This window comes from Bos mutus, chromosome 9 (genome assembly GCF_027580195.1).
Source record: "Bos mutus isolate GX-2022 chromosome 9, NWIPB_WYAK_1.1, whole genome shotgun sequence".
Lineage (NCBI taxonomy): Eukaryota > Metazoa > Chordata > Mammalia > Artiodactyla > Bovidae > Bos > Bos mutus.
In genome coordinates, this window is record NC_091625.1 from 40,716,291 (window position 1) to 40,739,642 (window position 23,352).

The window sequence follows — 23,352 nt, forward strand, 5'->3', positions numbered from 1 at the left end:
AATTTTATTTTTTTCCAATTTACATCCATTGGCATCATATGAAACTGAAATTACTCCTGGTTTTGTTATCTGTATTTTCTACTGCTGATAAATATGTCTACCTATTTGTTTATTATGGTTGTCATTTTAAATTTTTAAAAAATTAGGAGCATTGAGTCCTGGGTCCTGGGGCTCATACCACAATCTTCCTTAGGAATCACCTACAGTTTAAGTACTGTTCTTTATGTGTTTAACAGAGTTTTATTTTCAGATGAAAAAGAAATAAGTGAAATGTTTACACGTCAAAGAAGTCAGCAAGACTCTAGTCGAGATCTAAAGAAGGATTCCAAAAAAGGTAAATTATTACTAGGGTGATTTGGTTCTCTTCAGTTCAGTCGCTCAATCGTGTCCGACTGTTTGCAACCCCATGAATTGCAGCACGCCAGGCCTCCCTGTCCATCACCAACTCCTGGAGTTTACCCAAACTCATGTCCATCGAGTCAGTGATGCCATCCAGCCATCTCATCCTCTGTCATCCCCTTCTCCTCCTGCCCCCAATCCCTCCCAGAATCAGGGTCTTTTCCAATGAGTCAACTCTTCACATGAGGTGGCTAAAGTATTGGAGTTTCAGCTTCAACATCAGTCCTTCCAATGCACACCCAGGACTGATCTCTTTTAGGATGGACTGGTTGGATCTCCTTGCAGTACAAGGGACTCTCAAGAGTCTTCTCCAACACCACAGTTCAAAAGCATCAATTCTTCAGCACTCAGCTTTCTTCACAGTCCAACTCTAACATCCATACATGACCACTGGAAAAACCATAGCCTTGACTAGATGGACCTTTGTTGGCAAAGTAATGTCTCTGCTTTTTAATACGCTATCTAGGTTGGTCATAACTTTCTTTTTTTTTAAATTTAAATATATTTGTTTTAATTGGAGGCTAATTACTTTACAATATTGTATTGGTTCTGCTACACATAAATGTCTTTTAATTGGTTCTCTTATACTGTGGTAAAAATCACAAATAATTCCTTTAGAATTTTGAAGGATGACCATGTACTTTTTTACTTAAAAATCTTATTAATATCAACTTACTCTATCTTAAATGAAAGTCACTCAGTTATGTCCAACTCTTTGCCCACCCTCCCCCATACCCACTTCCCATGGACTATACAGTCCATGGAATTCTCTAGGCCAGAATACTGGAGTGGGTAGCCCTTCCCTTCTCCAGGGATCTTCCCAACCCAGGGATCAAACCCAGGTCTCCTGCATTGCAGGCAGATTCTTTACCAGCTGGGACACAAGGGAAGCCCAAGAATACTGGAGTGCGTAGCCTATCCTTTCTCCAGAGGATCTTCCCAACCCAGGAATCGAACCAGGGTCTTCTACTTGCAGGCAGATTCTTTACCAACTGAGCTGTCAGGGAAACCTTTACTCTGTCTTAAAGACTACTATAATATGAACAGTTGGACATGCAGAAATACAGAAGAACGTGATATACTGTTTTCATGAACAAGAATATTGGAAAGATAGGATATCTGTCTTTCTGTTCTGTCATTCCTGGCATGTGGCTACCTTAATAATTCACAAGATGGCTGCTAGTGTGCCAGTTGTTACATCAATGGGCAAGAAGAGGGAAAAGGCAAGAGACAAAAAAATAACACTCCATCCAGCTGAGTTCGGTCAATTCAGTTCAGTTCAGTCGCTCAGTGATGTCTGACTCTTTGCAACCCCATGAATTGCACCATGCCAGGCCTCCCCGTCCATCACCAACTCCCGGAGTCCACCCAAACCCATGTCCATTGAGTCGGTGATGCCATCCAACCATCTCATCCTCTGTCATCCCCTTCTCCTCCTGCCCTCAATCTTTCCCAGCATCAGGGTCTTTTCCAATGAGTCAGTTCTTCTCATCAGGTGGCCAAAGTATTGGAGTTTCAGCTTCAACATCAGTCTTACCAATGAACACCCAGGACTGATCTCCTTTAGGATGGACTGGTTGGATCTCCTTGTAGTCCAAGGGACTCTCAAGAGTCTTCTCCAACACCACAGTTCAAGAGCATCAGTTCTTCTGTGCTCAGCTTTCTTTACAACTCTCACATCCATACATGACTACTGGAAAAACCATAACCTTGACTAGACGGACCTTTGTTGACAAAGTAATGTCTCTGCTTTTCAATATGCTATCTAGATTGGTCATAACTTTCCTTCCAAGGAGTAAGTGTCTTTTAATTTCATGGCTGCAGTCACCATCTGCAGTGATTTGGAGCCCCCCAAAATAAAGTCTGACACTGTTCCACTGTTTCCCCATCTATTTGCCATGAAGTGATGGGATCAGATGCCATGATCTTAGTTTTCTGAATGTTGAGCTTTTAAGCCAACTTTTTCACTCTCATCTTTCACTTTCATCAAGAGGCTGCTTAGTTCTTCTTCACTTTCTGCCATAAAGGTGGTGTCATCTGTATATCTGAGGTTATTGATATTTCTCCTGGAAATCTTGATTCCAGCTTGTGCTTCCTCCAGCCCAGCATTTCTCATGATGTTCTCTGCATTGAAGTTAAATAAGCAGGGTGACAATATACAGCCTTGACGTACTCCTTTTCCTATTTGGAACCAGTCTGTTGTTCCATGTCCAGTTCTAACGGTTGCTTCCTGACCTGCATACAGATTTCTCAAGAGGCAGGTCTGGTATTCCCATCTCTTTCAGAATTTTCCACAGTTTATTGTGATCCACACAGTCAAAGGCTTTTGTATAGTCAATAAATCAGAAATAGATGTTTTTCTGAAACTCTCTTGCTTTTTCGATGATTCAGCAGATGTTGGCAATTTAATCTCTGGTTCCTCTGCCTTTTCTAAAACCAGCTTGAACATCTGGAAGTTCATGGTTCACGTACTATTGAAGCCTGGCTTGGAGAATTTTGAGCATTACTTTACTAGCATGTGAGATGAGTGCAATTGTGCAGTAGTTTGAGCATTCTTTGGCATTACCTTTCTTTGGGATTGGAATGAAAACTGACCTTTTCCAGTCCTGTGGCCACTGCTGAGTTATTCCTCTTTAAAGAGAAAACAACAAGACTCACCCCCAAAAAGTTCTTCTTGCATTTTATCTACCAGTGAAACTATCAATATAAGGGAAGTTAGGAGACATAGTGTTTTTAAACGGCTAGTGTTTTTAAATTGCTGACCCTAACAAAATCAGCATTCTGTTACTACAGGAAAGGAGAACTGGATATTGTGTAGGCAAGTAGTATCTTGTGGCACATTTACTATTTTTGCCTGGCTATTTCTGCTTCCTCATGTCCCCTTTCCCAGGCTATGAATTCTTACGTCTGACTATCCAGGAATTGCTGGTTTTCTGTATCTCTGAGAATGGACTTCTCACTTCATGACAGAGAGGGCAGCAGGAAGCTGCTCCTCAAAAGTCCTTTGGGATTTTTTCTGCGAGAGGATCAATTAGGCTCTGGCAGGAGACCCTGATGGATGGAGCTCAGAAAGCACTACTGGAAAGGCCGAGGTAGAAGAGTCGCTCCACAGTCTGGTGGCGCTGCCAATCTCATGTCCTGTTAGACACATGGATAAATGTTTATATCATGGTGCAGCCTATAAGCCAGCTCAGCCATGTAAGAAAACATTCAGCACACAGTGAGGCAGGAATCAAGGCTAACACCTGAAAAACCAGCCTATGCTACCTTTTTTTCCCATCCTCTTGCCCACCCCCTCTCCTTTTATTGTCCCATGTAGTCTCATGCATACAATTTAGGGCTTCCCTGGTGGCTCAGTGGTAAAGAACCCTTCTGCAAGTGCAGGAGACATGGGTTCAGTCTCTGGTCTGGGAAGATCCCACATGCCACAGAGCAACTAAGCCTGTGCACCACAGCTATTGAACCTATGCTCTAGAGCCCGGGAGATGCAATTAATGAGCTCACGTGCTGCAACTACTGAAGCCCACATGCCCTAGAACCCATGCTCCACAACAAGAGAAGTCTTCAAAACTAGAGAAAAGCCCCCGGCTAGAACTCTTCCCCAACTAAAGAAAAGCCCGCACAGCAACGAAGATCCAACACAGCCAACAATAAATAATAAAAACAATTATTAATTGAAAGCATTTATTTTGTTTTCTGACTCATTCTTTAGTTGCCTGTCTTTTAGCTTGACTCCTGGAAGCCTTTGCTTCCTACCTCTTCTCCCTGGTTTTCTGAGTTTTTAATCCTGCCTGACATGAGTTTTTTTCTTGCCCCATATGCTTTTGTTCTGATGCACTGGCTTTAAGCCACTATTCTACTGTTTTGTGATTCCAGACTTATTTCCTCTCTAGTTCATTTCTCCCTTTTTCTGGCATGTTCAGCAGTAACACAAAGAGTGCTTCCTTGGGTTAGGTATTTACGATCATGTTCTGTTGCAAATAACATTGTCTACTAAAATTATTAAGGGCATTAATGTATTGATTTACTTTACTTTAGATGTAACAGACTATGAGATAGAAGAGGTAACTGCTGATCATCCAGAAGTTCTTTCCATAATAAATGAGACAGTAAAAATGGCAAAGGATATGAACTTTGAACAGCCACATGAAAAAATTGCTGAGATCTTAGATGAAGTTCTCCAAGAGGTAAGAAATCCAGAATCTTTATTTTTATCTCTGATTTCACAGTATCTGAGAAAATGTTAACCTGGTATATGTACAATTATTTTTGAATCCCATATGGCAGTGTTGAAATCTATAGCCTCCTAATTCACGTGCATTTTACAGTAACACTGTTAATATGTAATGTACCCTGCTGCTGCTGCTGCTAAGTCGCTGCAGTTGTGTCCGACTCTGTGCAACCCCATAGACGGCAGCCCACCAGGCTCCCCTGGCCCTGGGATTCTCCAGGCAAGAACACTGGAGTGGGTTGCCATTTCCTTCTCCAATGCATGAAAGTGAAAAGTGAAAGGGAAGTCGCTCAGTCGTGTCCGACTCTGTGCAACCCCATGGACTGGAGCCCACCAGGCTCCTCCATCCATGGGAGTTCCCAGGCAAAAGTACTAGAGTGGGTTGCCATTGCCTTCTCCACATGCTAGCAAAGTAATGCTCAAAATTCTCCAAGCCAGACTTCAGCAATACGTGAACCGTGAACTTCCAGATGTTCAAGCTGGTTTTAGAAAAGGCAGAGGAGCCAGAGATCAAATTGCCAACATGCTGGATCATCAAAAAAGCTAAAGAGTTCCAGGAAAGCATCTATTTCTGCTTTATTGACTATGCCAAAGCCTTTGTGTGGATCACAATAAACGTGGAAAATTCTGAAAGAGATGGGAATACCAGACCACCTGAACTGCCTCTTGAGAAATCTGTATGCAGGTCAGGAAGCCATAGTTAGAACTGGACATGGAACAACAGACTGGTTCCAAATAGGAAAAGGAGTATGTCAAGGCTGTATATTGTCACCCTGCTTATTTAACTTCAATGCAGAGTACATCATGAGAAATGCTGGGCTGGAAGAAGCACAAGCTGGAATCAAGATTTCCGGGAGAAATATCAATAACCTCAGATATACAGATGACACCACCCTTATGGCAGAAAGTGAAGAACTAAAGAGCCTCTTGATGAAAGTGAAAGAGGAGAGTGAAAAAGTTGGCTTTAAAATTCAACATTCAGAAAACTAAGATCATGGCATCTGATCCCATCACTTCATGGCAAATAGATGGGGAAACAGTGGAAACATGAGACTTTTATTTTCTTAGGCTCCAAAATCACTGCAGATGGTGACTCTAGCCATGAAATTAAAAGACGTTTACTCCTTGGAAGGAAAGTTATGACCAACCTAGACAGCATATTCAAAAGCAGAGACATTACTTTGTCAACAAAGGTCTGTCTAGTCAAGGCTATGGTTTTTCCAGTAGTCATGTATGAATGTGAGAGTTGTAAAGAAAGCTGAGTGCAGAAGAACTGATGCTCTTGAACTGTGGTGTTGGAGAAGACTCTTGAGAGTCCCTTGGACTGCAAGGAGATCCAAAGTCCATCCTAAAGGAAATCAGTCCTGGGTGTTCATTGGAAGGACTGATGTTGAAGCTGAAACTTCTGATGAGAAGAACTGACTTATTGGCAAAGACCCTGATGCTGGGCAAGATTGAGGGCAGGAGGAGAAAGGGATGACAGAGGATGAGATGGTTGGATGTCATCACCGACTCAATGGACATGAATTTGGCTATGGTCCAGGAGTTGGTGATGGACAGAGAGGCCTGGTGTGCTGTGGTTCATGGGGTCACAAAGAGTTGGACACGACTGAGGGACTGAACTGAACTGACAGCATTATAACTTTGTTTACATGTCCATCAATGCCTATTAAATGTAGCACCTCAAGGCAAGAATACCAGATCAGTTATCTTTTTCATTCCCTCTGCGTTTTTCAGTGCAACTGAACAGAAGTGCTCAATAAATGAGCTTTTATGGTGATCTTTTCTCACATTTTCCAAACAGCACAAGAAGTTCAAACAAAGATTATTTAAAATTAAGACGGAATTTCTACCTCAAACTATAGATTTCTCTCAATTGCAACTTCCTATTCCTTGAAAGTGTTAATATGGCATCTATGTTGCTACATTTCTAAGTATGATGTGAAAATCTCTCAGTCCTGTCAGGACTCTTTGTGACCCCATGGACTCCAGGCCAGAGTACTGGGGCGAGGAGCCTTTCCCTTTTCCAGGAGAATCTTCCCAACCCTGGGATCAAACCCCAGGTCTCCCAGATCTCAGGTGGCACTGCAGGCACACTGCAGGCTTATCTAAGTATGATAGTAAGTTTATTAATAAAAAGGACTTCTTTACATGAAAAAAGACTGATAAAAATGCTCTGGTTACAAGTGGCTTTTTTAAACTTTTTATTTTGATATACAGTTGTATAGGGCAATGGAAAAAATAGAACAGAAAGATTGCTGTGAATCTAAAACCGCTCTAAAGGGAATTCCCTGGCTGTCCAGCGGTTAGGACTCAGCGTTTTCACTGCCAGAGTCCAGGTTCAATCCCTGGTGGGGGAACTAAGATTTCACAAGCTTCATGGCATGGCCAAGAAATGAAATTAACTTAATAAAAAATAAAACTGTTCTAAAAGTAAAGTTTATTTTTTAAAAACAGAACTACCACATGAACTAACTAACCTACTTCCAGCTATATATTCAAAAGAACTGAAAGCAGGGTTTTGAAGAGATATCTCACACCCATGTGCATGGCATGTGAACTGTAGTTACCATGCTGTACATTACACTCTCAGTACTTATTTATCTTGTAACTGGACGTTTGTACCTTTTGACCATGTATGTGTGCGTGCTAAGTTGCTTCAGTCATGTCCAACTCTTTGTGATCCTATGGACTGTAGTCTGCCAGGCTCCTCTGTCCATGGGATTCTCTAGGCAAGAACACTGGAGTGGGTTGCCATGCCCTCCTCCAGGGGACCTTCCTGACCCAGGGATCAAACCCGCATCTCTTGTGGCCCCTGCATTGCCAGTGAATTCTTTACTGCTGAGCCACCAGGGAAGCCCTACCTTTTGACCCTCTCACCCATTTCCTCCCACCTTTTCCTCTGTCTCTGGCAGCCACCAATGTCTTCTCTATGAATTTGGTTTTTTTAGATTTCACAATAAATGAGGTCATATAGTATTTGTCTTTCTCTAACTTATTTCACTTATACTACTTCATTATAGCTTTTCCCTCCTAATTCTCTCATGTGAAACTTTTCCAAGTGTTTAAAATTCTTTTTTTTGCCCCAAATGCTCTTCATTCAGATGGAAATTTCAAAAAGCAGGTAAATCTGCATAAGCCAAAGGGTTACACTGGTCCTCTCAAGATTTCTTTCCCTCGACTTCTAATATTCTGTGACTTCCTGATTGCATACAGATTTGTTTAAAACCTTCGGAACTGGTGTATTCACAGACCCACATCACTAATCTCCACATTTGTACTGAAGTTGTTATAATTGGGTGGCAGGTGGGGGATAGTTTAGCAGAACTCACAAAGCACCTGCAAGATTTGTTTCGAATCAGTTTCTTTCTATAGCTGTTAGTAAACATCTCAGGACCTCTCAGCTCTCACATTAAAGGCTAAAAATCTAAAGGGAAGTAAAGAGCATTGTCACTTAAAAAGGCAGACTGAGCACAGACCTGGTGACTCCAGGGACCAGGGAGTAGAGTAGACCAGGGGCCATTGTCACCTGAGACCATGTTAGAAACACAGACTCATGGGCCCTACCCTTGACCTTCTGAATCAGGATCTAGGTTCTGTAATACTGAGTAAGATATAGCAAGCATGTTTTGTTATATTTATTTAACAGAGGCTTTTGCTTCTTGTTCTTAATGTACAGCTTTAGTGCTTTCAAATTGTTTCTCTTTTAAAATTAAGTGGCTCTTTTTTTTTCTTCTGAAAGTCAGAAGAACTCAAAAGATATTTGGTTAAGGTCCAGGAAAGTGACATATCAGGGTAACATCCTTGACTTGGATGCCTATGATGGTAATTTCAGTGTGTCATTTTTCACAGGTAGTTGAAGAAAACAAGAATAGGTTTTATGGTGCCCCCAAATATGGAGGATGGATACTGGACAACTGCCCTCTTGTGAAAGAACTCTGGATGGTCTTAGTCGACAAAGGAGTTCTACCCGATTTAGTCATCTGTTTATCAGACACAGAAAACAATGGTTGGTGAATACTTATCATGTCAATTCAGAGTGAAGTTTTTACTGCTGATAATATTTTTAGTTTATATTTTTATGAACTATAAAATGGAAAACTCTCCACCTTCCCTGGATACAACAAATACCACCCCAGCAGTCCCTTCATGACCTAGAGGTACACAAAAGGAAACATCCAATCACTGAGTAGGTGGCCACAGATGGTATGCTGGGTCACTGGATGCTCCAATACACTCTTATCATTATTCTGTGGAGCTGAGCATTTAACAACCCTCATCCCAGTCAGCATTATAACTTCTGAATGAAAAATATATAAGGCTGAGGGCAAAACTATCTATTAATCCTTTTTCCCCTCAAATGGGAAATACTAAGTAGATAAAGATAGCAGAACTAAATTTTAATTTCTGTCACTGTGTATAAAGCTATAGTAATAAAAAATTATGGCACTACCAGAAAAAAATGACATAGACCAATCAAACAGAACAAAGAGCCCAGAGATAAACTCACACATATACAGTCAACTAATATTTGATAAGGGAGCCAAAAATATTGTTATTTTGCATCTTAAGGAAATATATTTGAAAAGAGAATTTCCAGGGGGAGACTGTATTATACTACTTTTTATGTTTTAGTTACTTATAGTATAATATATACCTTTTTAGAAGGATTTAAGATGGTCTGAAAAAATCTGGGCTCTATTTAGATAAATACTTAAAGGAAAGTATATTTGGATATAGACAGAAATAATTTTTCATTTCTAATTTCCAAAATATATCTCACTATATTTTATAGAGCTTTAAAATTAATATTACTGTTTATCTGTATTTCAGGAAAATATTTATATAATAGACTGTATTTAGAGAATAAACAAGAAATTGACTCTAAGATTTTAGAAAGATTATTAGATGAACTACTAAAGGAAAGAAAAGAGGAAGAAGCAGCAAGGTAATCTGCCTGGCACAATAAATGAGATAAATTAACCTTTTACAACTGTTAAAAATCTACTTATGATTTATATTTATAAAATGCCTTTAACATCAAAACAGGCCTACTAACAAGATCCAATTCTAATTCTAAGAAAAATAGTAATTTCATAAATATTCCCAGAATCTCTAAAGTATATAGCTGTGGATATTTTCACAGTCCCAAATCAGACATTCTAAACCAAATGTTTACTTTCAAAAGACATTGTGAAAAAAAGTCCTGATAGTCCAGAGGCTAAAACTTCAAGCTCCCAATGTAGGGGGCCTGGGTTCGATCCTTGGTTGGGGAACTAGATCCCATATACCTCAATTAAGAGTTTGAATGTTGCAACTAAGACTCAGTGTAGTCAAATAAATAAATATATATTTTTTAATGAACACAGAGAAAGTATATATTTTCTACTCTATTTATCTGTGACTTAATTTTACTAACTAGAATCCACCGGTCAAAGAAATAATATAAAAAGTGAAAATACACTTGTGTCATATGACTTAAATTCAAAGCTTGACTAAGTTCTACATAAGGTAAAGAACAAGACGGCTGCTAAGTTGCGTCAGTCATGTCCGACTCTGTGATCCCATAGATAGCAGCCCACCAGTTTCCCCTGTCCCTGGGTTTCTCCAGGCAAGAATACTGCAGTGGGTTGCATTGCCTTCTCCCAAGAACAAGACTAGTTATTCATAACTGATAGGTTCAACATCAAATGCTTATTCTTGAGACTTCCTGGTGGTTCAGTGGCTAAGACTCTGAGCTCCCAATATGGAGGATGTCAACTCAATCCCTGGTGGGGTAACTAGATCCCACATGCCACATTAAGACTTGGTGCAGCCAAATAAATTAATTAATTAAATACTTTTAAAAAATTGGTCAGAGATGCAATGCAACCTGGTTGGAAAAGAGATAAAATGTATAGGATTTAGAATTACATTTTTGGCCAAATATCTACAGACATGCTGATTGTACCTGTTTTCCAGCATTAGTTTCCAAATGTGCTGGTCAAATGCAAGATAATTTCTTTTATCACCATTTGTCTTTGATCTACCCAAGTAGGATATGGAAGTAGCTAGAAACTGGCAGCAAAATTCTTCTTCCTCCTTGTCAGATTTTAGATTCTTAGCAGCCACAACATATAGTATCCAGGTTTTGGATGAGGAAAGCATCACAAAAGAGCCCTACCTAACTAGAAAAGTAGAAGAATTGCCAGTTCACACACTACCAAGTAGGGAAGCCATGCAGAAACAATGCTCAGTAGTCTCAAAGGTCTGGGTCATGAACAAGAGAACTCAAATTACACTAAGACTTCAGTCTGGATCACAGGGTCACAGGGTTTAGAATATAGTGAGACAACACTTCCTATTAACAAGAAACAGGATTTGTGGTCCAGTGGTTACAAATCTGCCTGCCAGTTCAGGGGACACTGGTTCAATCCCTGGTCTGGGAAGATTCCACATGTCTCAGGGCAACCAAGCCCACGTACCACAACTATAGAACCCACAGCCTAGAGTCTGTGAGCTGCAACTACTGAAGCCCACACACCCTAAAGCCCATGCTCTGCAACAAGGGAAGCCACCTCAATGGGAGGCTCAAGCACCACAGTGAGAGTGTAGCGCCTGCTTGCTACACCTAGAGACGAGCCCGGGTGCAGCAACAAAGACCCGGCACAGCCAAAGATAAATAAACCAAGGTACACACTGTTGGGAGGAGAGGTGTAGTGATATATTTGAAGAGAATATGTGTAAAGATTTTCAAAGGAAGGGGAAAAGGACACCGAAAGAACACTGAGTATGAGAGAATGACCCACCTACAGAACAGTCTGAAGAAGACTGTCCAGAGTGGCCTACTCACATGAATGGGCTCTGCTCCACTTAACTGGTCCCCTGTTGGTGACTGCTCGATACAGCTTTTTGATACTGTTTTTAAAAATGCAGTCAACATTCTTATACATGTTTCTTTGTGTAATAGTATGCCAATACCTGAGGGCTAAATTCCTAGTTCTTCAACCCTAATGAAAAACAGATTCCCTTATCCCAAACCTCTTTAAATTTCATCATTACTTTGTTGAAAAGAAAATAAATTAATTTTCTGAATACAAAGGAAATTTGCAAATTTTCAACTTATTCATACAGAAAAATCTTTAAAGTGCAAAAAATGTGAAATAAAATTTAAAAGCTGTCAGAATGCCACCATCCATAGATAATTACTATTAACAGTTTGATTCACTTTATTCTAGTCTTTTAATCTTCATTTATATACATTTTAAATAAAAAATTTGTATTATACATAGTTTTATATTATACCTTTTTTCACTTAACTCTATGCTGTGAACATTTCTCATTTAATCAGAGGGAAAATGATACCAGCTGAGAGTTAGACAATTCTTTATCAATTTTTCCAGGTTTCCTAATTAATAGCCAGAGTTTTTTAAATACAACATTTTAACTTTCCTTACCAAAAAAAGATCCCCAAAACACACAAAAAATTCTGAACATTAACTAGCCTCAATATGAGTAAATTAAATGTTTATGTGGTAAAGTAAAAAGTATAGTGAATATTATAAATGATTTATTCTTTATTTTTACTATTATAAGCCTTAAATTCTATGATATTGTAAGATATTTGAATTTCCAAAGATAACTACATTTTGGACCTTTTCATTTCAGAAAAGTCAAGGAAGAGGCATTAAGAATAGAAGAAGAAAATCGAAAGCTATTGGAAGCTATGACTGCAAAAGCAAAAGGCAAACACAAGATTATATGATTAATAATGTGTCATTTGATTTTGTGTTGTGACTGCAAAGTTGCAGTATTTACAGAGAATTATAAACAGAGTGCAGAGAAGGCAATGGCACCCCACTCCAGTACTCTTGCCTGGAAAATCCCATGGACTGAGGAGCCTGGTAGGCTGCAGTCCATGGGGTTGCTAAGAGTCGGACACGACTGAGTAACTTCACTTTCACTTTTCACTTTCCTGCATTGGAGAAGGAAATGGCAACCCACTCCAGTGTTCTTACCTGGAGAATCCCAGGGACAGGGGAGCCTGGTGGGCTGCCGTCTATGGGGTCGCACGGAGTTGGACACGACTGAAGCGACTTAGCGGCAGCGGCAGCATAAACAGAGTGACCATGTTTCCCAGTTTGCCCGTTAGAGTCCAGGTTTATGCCCAGGTTCCTGAAATATCTGTTTGACTCCCTCTCCTTCTCGTTGTGTTCCAATTTGGATAATGCACTGTATGATCACAGCAGTAATGAATTCATAAAAAATGGATTCCTGACACAGACACCTACTCACCCACCTTGTAAGAGGGATACACGGCAGGACCAGCATGTGCAACATGTTTTTAAATTTTCTAGTAAGCACATAAAAAATAAAAAGAAACAAATGAATTACAATAATCCCTCAATATCCATCAGGAATTGGTCCCAGGACTCCTGCAGATACCAAAAATTCATAAATTCTTAAGTCCCTTATATAAAATGTCATAGTATGTGTGTATAACCTAAACACATTGGCATATACTTTAAATCATCTCTAGATAACTTATAATGCCTAATAAAATGTAAATGCTATGTAAATAGTTGCTAGCAAATTCAAGTTTTGCTTTTTGGAACTTTCTGAAATTTTTTTTCGAATATTTTCAATTTGTGGTTGGTTGAATCCATGGATACAGAACCTGAAGATTCAGAAAACCAACTGTATATTTTATTTAATACATTATATCCAAATTATTATTTTAACATAATGCAAATTATGTTAAATTTAATTAACATTGATTCATGCATGTAATCAATGCAAAAATTATTGATATGTTTTTATATTCAGTTTTTCACACAAAGTCTCTGAAGTCATTGTGTATTTCACCGCACATTTCAGTTTGGACTAGCCACACTTCAAGTGCTCAGTAGATACATGTGGCTTGTGGCTATGTATCAGATAGTGCAGGAATAGCCATTCCCTATTAAATGGACATTTGGGCTGTTTCCTGTCTTTTACTGTTACAATATTTGGGACTGCTATATGCTATGGCATATATTTGGGAATATATTTTATATTCCATTTTAATAGATATAATATAGGGAGACTGTATCTATCTTTTTCATTAAGCATCATGCTCCAGGGGTTGTTCCCAATTAAATATCTGCTGACTTAAACTAAATAATTTATTTCTTCTCATTTTTTTGTATAAGCAGAAGAAGCTGAAGCCGAGGCTTTTGAGGATTTTGAAGTTGAGGAGTCTGAACTTCACGAAGGGTCTGAGGCCCCTGAGGTTGCTGAGGAGACCAGGGGGTTCTTACCCGAGGAGTCTGACATTTTTGAGGCCCCAGAAACAGAACATCAATCAGGTTAGACTTTTATTAAAGAGTGCGTCCTTAATTCCACTGCTGCCTATTGGCATGTTTGTGTGCGTGTGTGTGTATGTCTGTTGATGTGGTATAAAGTGGAAGCAGGTTGAGATTGCAGAGATGTGGCCCCAGAAAGCAGCAGGTGGCTGAAAGTATGGTAAGAAAGCTGAGTGCTCTGCCCTGGTCCTGGCACTCTTGTCAGGGTCTGCTATATAATTTGGGGGGCACAGTGTTCAAAGGAAAAAAGACTCATTAAAAGTACAAGAATATAAAGCTCTTTCTTTCCTTCCACGGTCTCTCTTAACTTGTCATAGTACTTTATGTTTGCTGTTTAAAGTCATTTAAAAAAAAAAGTCATTCTAAAAAAAATTAAAATTTTAAGTTCTTAAGCATGAATTTTACCATTCATCTTTATGTTGCCCAATGCCACTTCTAAATGCAAACCTAAGAAAGGATGTGATGAGGTTCCATAGTCATTCATGTCTCTTTAAATGCCATTACCTTCATTCTGCATCTGGAGCAAGTTCTAATTTGAAGGGGAACCATGGTCAGGCCTGTCAGCATCTTCCCATCCCCAAATCACTAAGTCACACTTTTTCCCACACATCGTGGGCCCTCTTAGAATTCTGTGCTCATGATGGGGTATCAGGAACGCTCATAGGAATGAGATGGCAAAGAATGGCAGACAGATCTCTGCTCACAGGTGTGCCCTATTGTCCTGCTGGAGTCCCTTTGGATTTTGCTTACAAAACTCGGTTCAAAGATCAAAATGACAACCAAAGTGCATTAAACTAAGTATGGGGCCATTCTGGGCAAGAGATACAGGACACCCACACAGCTTATATACCCATGAAGCCAGCCCTCCTCAAATGTCCAGTTTTTTGGGTTGGGACAGGGCAAGAAGGAGTCTATATGGCAACGAGAGTCACTCTCATGACTGGAGAGTGGACTTAAGCAGCAAGATCAGGCACTTCATGGTGGTGGAAGCAGGGCTCATAAATGCCTCGAAGCACAATTAGTGTTGAATTACTCCCTCTTCTCTCGAGTATTAAACATTATAGATTCTATTGAAAGAGGACCCAACTATTATTTTAGCTAACTTGCAGGACAGTTTGCACAATATTACAGAATGGCTATATATACATTTTTTTGTTAATATATATGTGTGTGTGTGTGAGACACACAAAACTTGTGTCTCAGAACTAGGAAAGACTAAGGGGTGAGAAGAAAGATAATTAGTCCTTCCTTCCCTGAAACTATCTACACTAGATCTGTATGTGAATCATGTCTTTTATTATCCAGGAAAGCAGTTGTTGATCTGTATCTTCAAAAGTGCTATTAGTTGAGATTCTCCTCAGTTTCACCACACCTACACCCACAACTGAGACTTTGGCCACTTTACAGTATTTAGGAATATCTTTATGGGTATGTCAAGAAATTAAAAGAATGCTCAGGCATTTTTGATGCCATGTGAATAGACATTTGAATGATATTTAACAACAGTTATCAGAACTGTATGTATAATTATTATTCTGGTCAACATCCTTTTGTGTATTTAAGAATATTCTTCATTTTCTGCTTTATTTTATTATGTATTTTTATGCCTCCCTGGAACCAACCAGTGGGTTCGTGTGTTTGCAGTGTAGAAAACTGAACTCTTACTGCAGATGTCTGCAGCAAAGTAAGGGCTTAGTAGTAGGACACCAAGGGAGGGAGTGGGAGACAAGCCTGAGATCCACTCCAACTTGGTCTTTGAGTTGCGGGCATTTAAGGAGGAGAGGGCTTCCCGGGTGGCACTAGTAGTAAAGAACTCACCTGCCAGTGCAGGGGATGTAAGAGACATGGGTTCAATCCCTGGGTCAGGAAGATCCCCTGGAGGAGGGTGTGGCAACCCACTGCAGTATTCTTGCCTGGAGAATCCCATGGACAGAGGAGCCTGGTGGGCTGCAGTCCATAGGGCTGCAAAGAGTCGCACATGAATGAAGCAACTTAGCTCATGCACAAAGGGGAAGAACAAAGAATCTGCAGTTAATCATCATCCTGTGACATTTCTTAATCGTTGTTTTGGGGGTCAGGATGCCTACTGTTTATGAATCTTTTTTTTTTTTTTTTTGCTTTTTCCCCATTTTATTGAAGTCTAGTTGCTGTACATCAAAGTGATTCAGTTATACACATTCTTTTTTTTTCTAATATTCTTTTTCATTATGATTTATCCCAGGTTAGATATAGTTCCGTGTGCTATACAATAGGACCTTGTTGTTTATCCATCCTAAATGTGTTGAAGTGTAATAGTTTGCATCTACCATCCCCAAACTCCCAGTCATCCCTTTCCCTCCCTGTCTCCCCCTGTAACTATGCTTCTTTGTCTACCTCCTGCACTAGGAGGAATTCTTTAAATGCAGTTGTTGTTGTTTTTTCCTTTGTATCCCTCAAACCTACTGGTAGCCTTCAATAAATGGCTGTTGAATGTGTGACTTCTAGATATTTACCAAGGGTCTACTAAGAGCCAGTATACAAAGAGACCAGATATGAGACTAGTACAGTGAACAAATGTGTGCAAGACAGTCCCTGCCCTGAATGGGGATGAGCCCTAGTCAATGGGTAAGATGGACACTGCTGCTGCTGCTATGTCGCTTCAGTCATGTCCGACTCTGTGCAACCCCATAGATGGAAGCCCACTAGGTTCCTCTGTCCCTGGGATTCTCCAGGCAAGAATACTGGAGTGGGTTGCCATTTCCTTCTCCATGTTTATGAATCTTTTTATGAGTATCTGGTGATTCATGATCCAGGGATCTGTTAGCTCATCTTGCCCTGGAGAAACAACCTGAGTATGTACATTAATGATGTTATCTGATTCTGGTTGATTAGTGTTCACTTAGCACAGAAATGAGCCATGAAATTAAAAGACGCTTACTCCTTGGAAGGAAAGTTATGACCAACCTAGATAGCATATTCAAAAGCAGAGACATTACTTTGCCAACAAAGGTCCATCTAGTCAAGGCTATGGTTTTTCCTGTGGTCATGTATGGATGTGAGAGTTGGACTGTGAAGAAGGCTGAGCGCTGAAGAATTGATGCTTTTGAGCTGTGGTGTTGGAGAAGACTCTTGAGAGTCCCTTGGACTGCAAGGAGATCCAACCAGTCCATTCTGAAGGAGATCAGCCCTGGGATTTCTTTGGAGGGAATGATGCTGAAGCTGAAACTTCAGTACTTTGGCCACCTCATGTGAAGAGTTGACTCATTGGAAAAGACTCTGATGCTGGGAGGGATTGGGGGCAGGAGGAGAAGGGGACGACAGAGGATGAGATGGCTGGATGGCATCACTGACTTGATGGACGTGAGTCTGAGTGAACTCCGGAAGTTGGTGATGGACAGGGAGGCCTGGCGTGCTGCGATTCATGGGGTCACGAAGAGTTGGACATGACTGAGCGACTGAACTGAACTAAACTGAACTGAGCACAGAAATGAGGTCAGAGGGGACAAGAAAGGGAATAATGTTTTGAATAAAGAGATTAATCATAAACTCAGCAGGGGAACTCGGTTTTAGGGGAAATCAGTACTTTACCTAATTAGAGAAGGCACTGGCGACCCACTCCTATACTCTTGACTGGAAAATCCCATGGACGGAGGAGCCTGGTAGGCTGCAGTCCATGGTGTCGCTAAGAGTCAGACACGACTGAGCGACTTCACTTTCACTTTTCACTTTCATGCACTGGAGAAGGAAATGGCAACCCATTCCAGTGTTCTTGCCTGGAGAATCCCAGGGACGGGGGAGGCTGGTGGGCTTCCGTCTATGGGGTCGCACAGAGTTGGACACGACTGAAGCAACTTAGCAGCAGCAGTACTTTACCTAGTGAGAACTGTATTATCAATTTGACATAGTATACACAATTTAAACTTTTGATATTTTCTTTGTGCCAAAATTTTCATAAAGGAATAATTTTTTAAAACTCAAACACTAACTATTAGATATTTTTTTAAGTATCTGAGCCTCCTGAGGATGCTACAGTTGGAGCAGAATTTCCAAAAGGATCCAGAGAGGGCCTGGAAACTAAAGAATTACCTGAAACAGGTTAGATTATAAAATAAAAGTAGTGCATAGAAATGCTTTTCATATTCTCTTACAATTTTAGGCATAAAACCAATTTCCTGCCTATTTCTTTCTATGCCAGTTATATGCTGGTTGATGTGTGTTATATTTGCCTAACTTATTAAAAAGTGTATCTAGCCAACTTATAATAGTTTTTCAACAAATTTTATGTTCTACTTTTATTAAAAAAGTTGCCATATGAAATTCATATTATCTAAATAATTTGGATTTTATTTATAAGTAACAATTCATCTACAGCCAAAACAATGAACAAAGCATAGTTGAAATATGAATTTATAAATGCATATTATTGCTTAGAACTCTAAGTTTATTTCTTTTAAATGTTTAAAAAGTATTATAAATTATTTTGGCAATATAGCTAAAGATATAATGCTTAAAGTCTCTTTTTTCTTTCTTTTAAATTTTACTCAAAAGTTCTACTACCTGAATTTCCGGAAGATGGTTATCCTGATGTTCCTGAAATGGATTCAATTAGAGAGAATGTCAGCTCTTTCTACGCTGCCTGGAGACAGGTGGAAACAGCTATCAGTGACTCTTTTACTCAAATTTTAAACCTGGAGATTGCTGGCAAAACTCCAGAGGAACTACTTCAAAAAGTCATTGAAATTATGGAAAGTAAGGGCTGCTGTAATCATAACATTTATTGTCGTGAGCAAGCCATATTATTAAAAGTACTGTGAAAGTTTAAAGCCTATGGTTTATGAAGTAAAACATTCAGTATATCCAGGGATGATATTTAAAATATTTAACAACTGTCCTAGAACACCCATCAGAACAGCCATTGGACACACAGCACTGGCCAAACTGGCCACTTGTCACCTAAAGAATTTGGAAAGGCCTGTTTGCCTACACATGTAAGCTAAGAGACCAGCCCTACAGTTAATTTTCTTAATCTTGCTACTGTAATATGTTCATATGCTTTTATCCTAAAAATGTCTTCCCAACTGTGTTTGTTTTTGAAAGAACCCTTTCACCATGCTGCTTGGGAATTAACTATAGAAGATTATGATGAAGAAACAGAAGACTATCAGGCTGAAGCCGATGTCGATGAGGAGCTAGAAGAGGAAGAAGAGGAAGAGGAAGAGGTGGGGGGCTTTTCTCCTGCTCACTGCCCGTGGTCACGTCACTGAAGGTGCACATATCCAGAGTGGTTACTGGCACTTCTAGGCTTCAAGAAAACAAGCAGGGATCTTCAGATTTGTAAACATTTTCAACACATTTTGCCTCCACTCAGCTTCATTTGACCTCTGAAATGCCAGAGCTACTTAGACAGTATGTTACACCCATGAAAAAAGGAAAGAGAAAACTTTAAATTTTTTTCCCATGGAAAAATCTATACATATTAGAGACAGAAATATTTTATAAATTTAACAGAAGTGGGTGTTTTATGTAAAATACAACAATGGCATCTTTGAAGGGCTGATGGCATGAAAACAAGTGGTTTTCTCAAAGAGGAACAACTCATTTTAGGCACCAATCTACTCCCTTGGCACCACAATTTTGATAACTATTTTCAAGGGATAGCCTCCTAATTAAGGCATGTATCAATAATAAAATAGGAAATGATTCCTTTAATTCTGGTCTTTATAAATAAAGCAAAATAATAGGTTAGACAAACATTCATTTGTAATTAACTTGTTGCTTGACTTAAATCCAAATATGTATGTGTCAAACAAAAAATGTTATGCAGTGTGATTCTGCTAATAGCTTTCGATACTTTATCCTAAGAAACTGCTGAGACTCTCAGTCAGGGTGGTTAAAGGGTGTGGGTTTTGTCCCAATAATGTTCAGACTCTCTCTTTTCTTTTGTGACCTGCTCTGGTCTGCAAGAACATGGTGTCTTTCTTGTACCTGCAAACAGTTCTCAAGCTGTCTGTAATTTTAAAAACTTAAATTTTTAAGTATGGTCTTCATTGATAACATAGTGTCTTTACCTCACTTTTACTCTTCCTAATTTATCATCCCTTCTTCCAGTGTGTGTTAGGCTTCCTGAGAGGGGTGGTTGTTTTCTTTCTTTCTTTTCTTTTCTTATTTTGGCTCAGTAGAGTTCACAAGTCTTGCTGGAGTGCTTTAGGTGACAACATCCTCAAAATTTATGAAGGGCAAACTGACTTTTCTCCCCAGCATTCAGGAGTATAGTGACAGATAGGCCACCTATTTGTTGCTGAGGCCTGAGACAAGCCCAATTACCTGAATTCCTCATACTTGCCCGGATGCAAGGTCAGGGAGGACTCCTCCCACCCATACAGCTCCTTCTTGGTCTCTTGCAGGCCACAGAGACCACAAAGGGTGGTAGCTGCTGATGCTAACATTCCCCAGGAAATCCACAGATTTCTACAGGAAAACTCCTCCTAAGACTTGCCATCTCGATGCTCTGGTCCCTCTGATGCTTGTCTCCAGATACTCATCCAGTCCATAGTGGTGAAGAGTGTTGTACAGTTGTCTGCCCTCAGACGTCCACAGAGGCCAACCACCACCTGCTCTAGCAGTTAAACACTGAGGAGGTGGTAGAGAAATGAGGAGAGTCTTTAAAGCACCATCTTCCCAGAATCCCTTGCTCCAAGACGCCCCAATCCTTATCATTATTACACACATATCTCACTTTTTTTTAAACTGAAATTCAAATGTAACTGGTGAGCCTTCATTTTTTATCTGCTAAAAGTCTGGCAACCTTACTTTAAGTGCATTTATTGAAAAACAAGAAAGACTAGAGAAATTAATTAGTCATTCAAGTCAAGAACCTAGAGAAAAAAAGCATAGCATAACAAAATAGACCAAGTAAAGTAAAAAGAAGGAAATTAAAGGCCAAAATTAATGAACTAGGAAAAAAAGACCAAATAAAAGCAGTAGGCCTACCTTCAAAAAAAATGAAAAATTGGTTTACTGACAAGAGCAATAAAATAGACAAACCTCTGGCAAGTAAAATGAGGTAAAAAGAAGGAGGAGTAAATAACATTTGAAACAGAAATAAGATTTTGAAAGAGGTTCATTTTAAATTACAACTTTATACTAACAAATTTTAAAGTCAAAATACAAAGCATTTTCAAAATACAAATTACTAAAATGTGCTTAAGATAAAAGATAAAAGCTGGACAAACAAAAATAACTGTAGGGAGTTATAGGGCTTTTCTTGTTGGTTAGATAAGTCTTATGTTATAAATCTTCCATAGCATAGAAAAATTTCAATACTTTCCAGCTCCTTTTGAAGCTTGCATAACTCTGACACAAAAATTGAATGAGTGACACAAGAAAAGTAGAGATTAGTTTTGCACATTTACAGAAAGTTGTTTTTTACATCCTGTTTGGGGGAAGAAAAAAAGGCATGTTGTAGAATAGTCATGCAAAGTATTATTTCGTTGTTATCTTAAAAAATAATGTATTTGTGCCTAAATTTGTGTCTTTGTATGTAAATGTGTAAGCTATACGGAGAAAAATGAGTCTGAAAGAATACACATAAAATGATTGAGTGTTAAGACAGTACTGGAAGGGAAAGGTGAGAGGAAATGTTCACTCTTCATGCATTGTGGTTATGTTTTGAATATTTTTACAGCAAGCATGCATTGTACAACACAAAATTATTTTTAAAATATACTTTACTTTAAATATAGGGCTTCACTCATAGCTCAGTTGGGAAAGAATCTGCCTGCAATGCAGGAGACTCCGGTTTGATTCCTGGGTTGGGAAGATCCCCTGGAGAAAGAATAGGCTACCCACTCCAGTATTCCTGGGCTTCTCTTATGGCTCAGCTGGTAAAGAATCTGCCTGAAATAGGGGAGACCTGGGTTTGATCTGGGTTTGATCTCTGGGTTGGTAGGATCCCCTGGAAAAGGGAAAAGCTACCCACTCCAGTATTCTAGCCTAGAAAATTCCATGGACCATCCATGGGGTTGCAAAGAGTCAGACACAACTGAACAACTTTCACTTTCACTTACTTTAAGTACTAGAGTCCCTAAGGGACTTTACACATGGTTTCTTCATCTATCGCATTTCCAATTGAATAAAATAAAATTTTTCCAAAGTATTTGATTATATATCCACTGAGTAGGAAACAAAGCAAATCCTGAGACATCGCCCATTTTCATTTTCAATGACTAAGAAGTTGTGACCCTGACTCAGCTTTTACTTCTTGGAAATAATTTTATTTTAGAAACTGACTTCACAGTGACCCTGCATCCATCCACACATTACAAGGGTTTTTATTACACATTTGTCTATAAAGGGCTTGGGACACCTTCATTCTCAATGCTGCTTCATTTTCTTTATAAAATAAAGACACTTGGGATTTGAACTCAGAGGAATATAAGAAACTTATTTTTTGATGAATTCAAATAGTACAAGAACTGGTCTTTTGTGGATTGTTTTAAAGGGATATTGTTATGGATTAAATACTATTCAAAGATGCATTTTTATAATTCCCTCTTTAGTATTATGAGAACAGTGCATTAATAGTGTTCTCCAAACTTTGAATGATATTTCTAGAATGAAGATATAATTAAGGAGAAGAGAAGGCATTTGGGAGATACAAAGCACTTTTGTCCAGTGGCTCTCAAAGAAAACTTCGTCCTACAACCAGGCAACCCAGAAGAAGCAGCTAAATACCGAGAAAAGATCTATTACTTTTCAAGTCCTGAAGCTAAAGAAAAGTTTTTGGAGCAGCCTGAAGAGTATGTGGCTCATGATGAACCATTAAAGGTGAAAACAATATTCCCATCCTGATGAATGCTCCTGCATCCTTGTTTAGAGACTTGTTACCAGTCTCCACCATTTTACTCAATAGTGAAGTCAACAGTATAATAAAACAGTATGGTGGCAATATCTAGGTTTTAAGAACAACTTTTTAGAATATAACATAATCTAATTATCTATTTTATTTCTTCAGTAATACCTTACATCAAATCAACACATTTTTTTAGCTGAAGTATTTTATAGGAAGTCACAGTTGAATTTATTGCTTGTAATTTTATTGGACTTATTTTATTTCCTAATCATTTTGATGTACCATTTTAACATCTAATTTCTTGTTAGACTTTTTTCCTCACAATATTGTGATTTTGCCATTATAGATATGAAATAGTACTTAGGAAATCTTTGGGCATATCATTCTTTCTTTCTCTTAATTATTTTATTAGTATAATTCCCTAGAATGGGATTACAAGATCAAAATTATAAATCAAAGTATATTGTCGTGGGGCTTCCCTGGTGTCTCAGCAGTAAAGAATCTGCCTGTCAGTACAGGAGAGGTGGGTTTGATCCCTTAGTATGGAAGATACCCTGGAGAATGAAATG

At 39.1% G+C, this 23,352-nt stretch overlaps 1 protein-coding gene across 1 annotated transcript in view; it reads left to right on the forward strand.

Moving 5' to 3' along the window:
- AK9 (adenylate kinase 9) overlaps positions 1-23,352 on the forward strand; it is a 123,846-nt gene that overhangs the window by 51,900 nt on the left and 48,594 nt on the right. The window contains exons 18-27 of the mRNA XM_070376484.1: positions 251-334; positions 4,438-4,586; positions 8,483-8,639; positions 9,464-9,578; positions 12,278-12,354; positions 13,804-13,956; positions 17,938-18,027; positions 18,481-18,681; positions 19,030-19,151; positions 22,546-22,758. Of these exons, the coding sequence (XP_070232585.1) occupies positions 251-334; positions 4,438-4,586; positions 8,483-8,639; positions 9,464-9,578; positions 12,278-12,354; positions 13,804-13,956; positions 17,938-18,027; positions 18,481-18,681; positions 19,030-19,151; positions 22,546-22,758 (1,361 nt within the window). The remainder of the gene's footprint in view (positions 1-250; positions 335-4,437; positions 4,587-8,482; positions 8,640-9,463; positions 9,579-12,277; positions 12,355-13,803; positions 13,957-17,937; positions 18,028-18,480; positions 18,682-19,029; positions 19,152-22,545; positions 22,759-23,352) is intronic.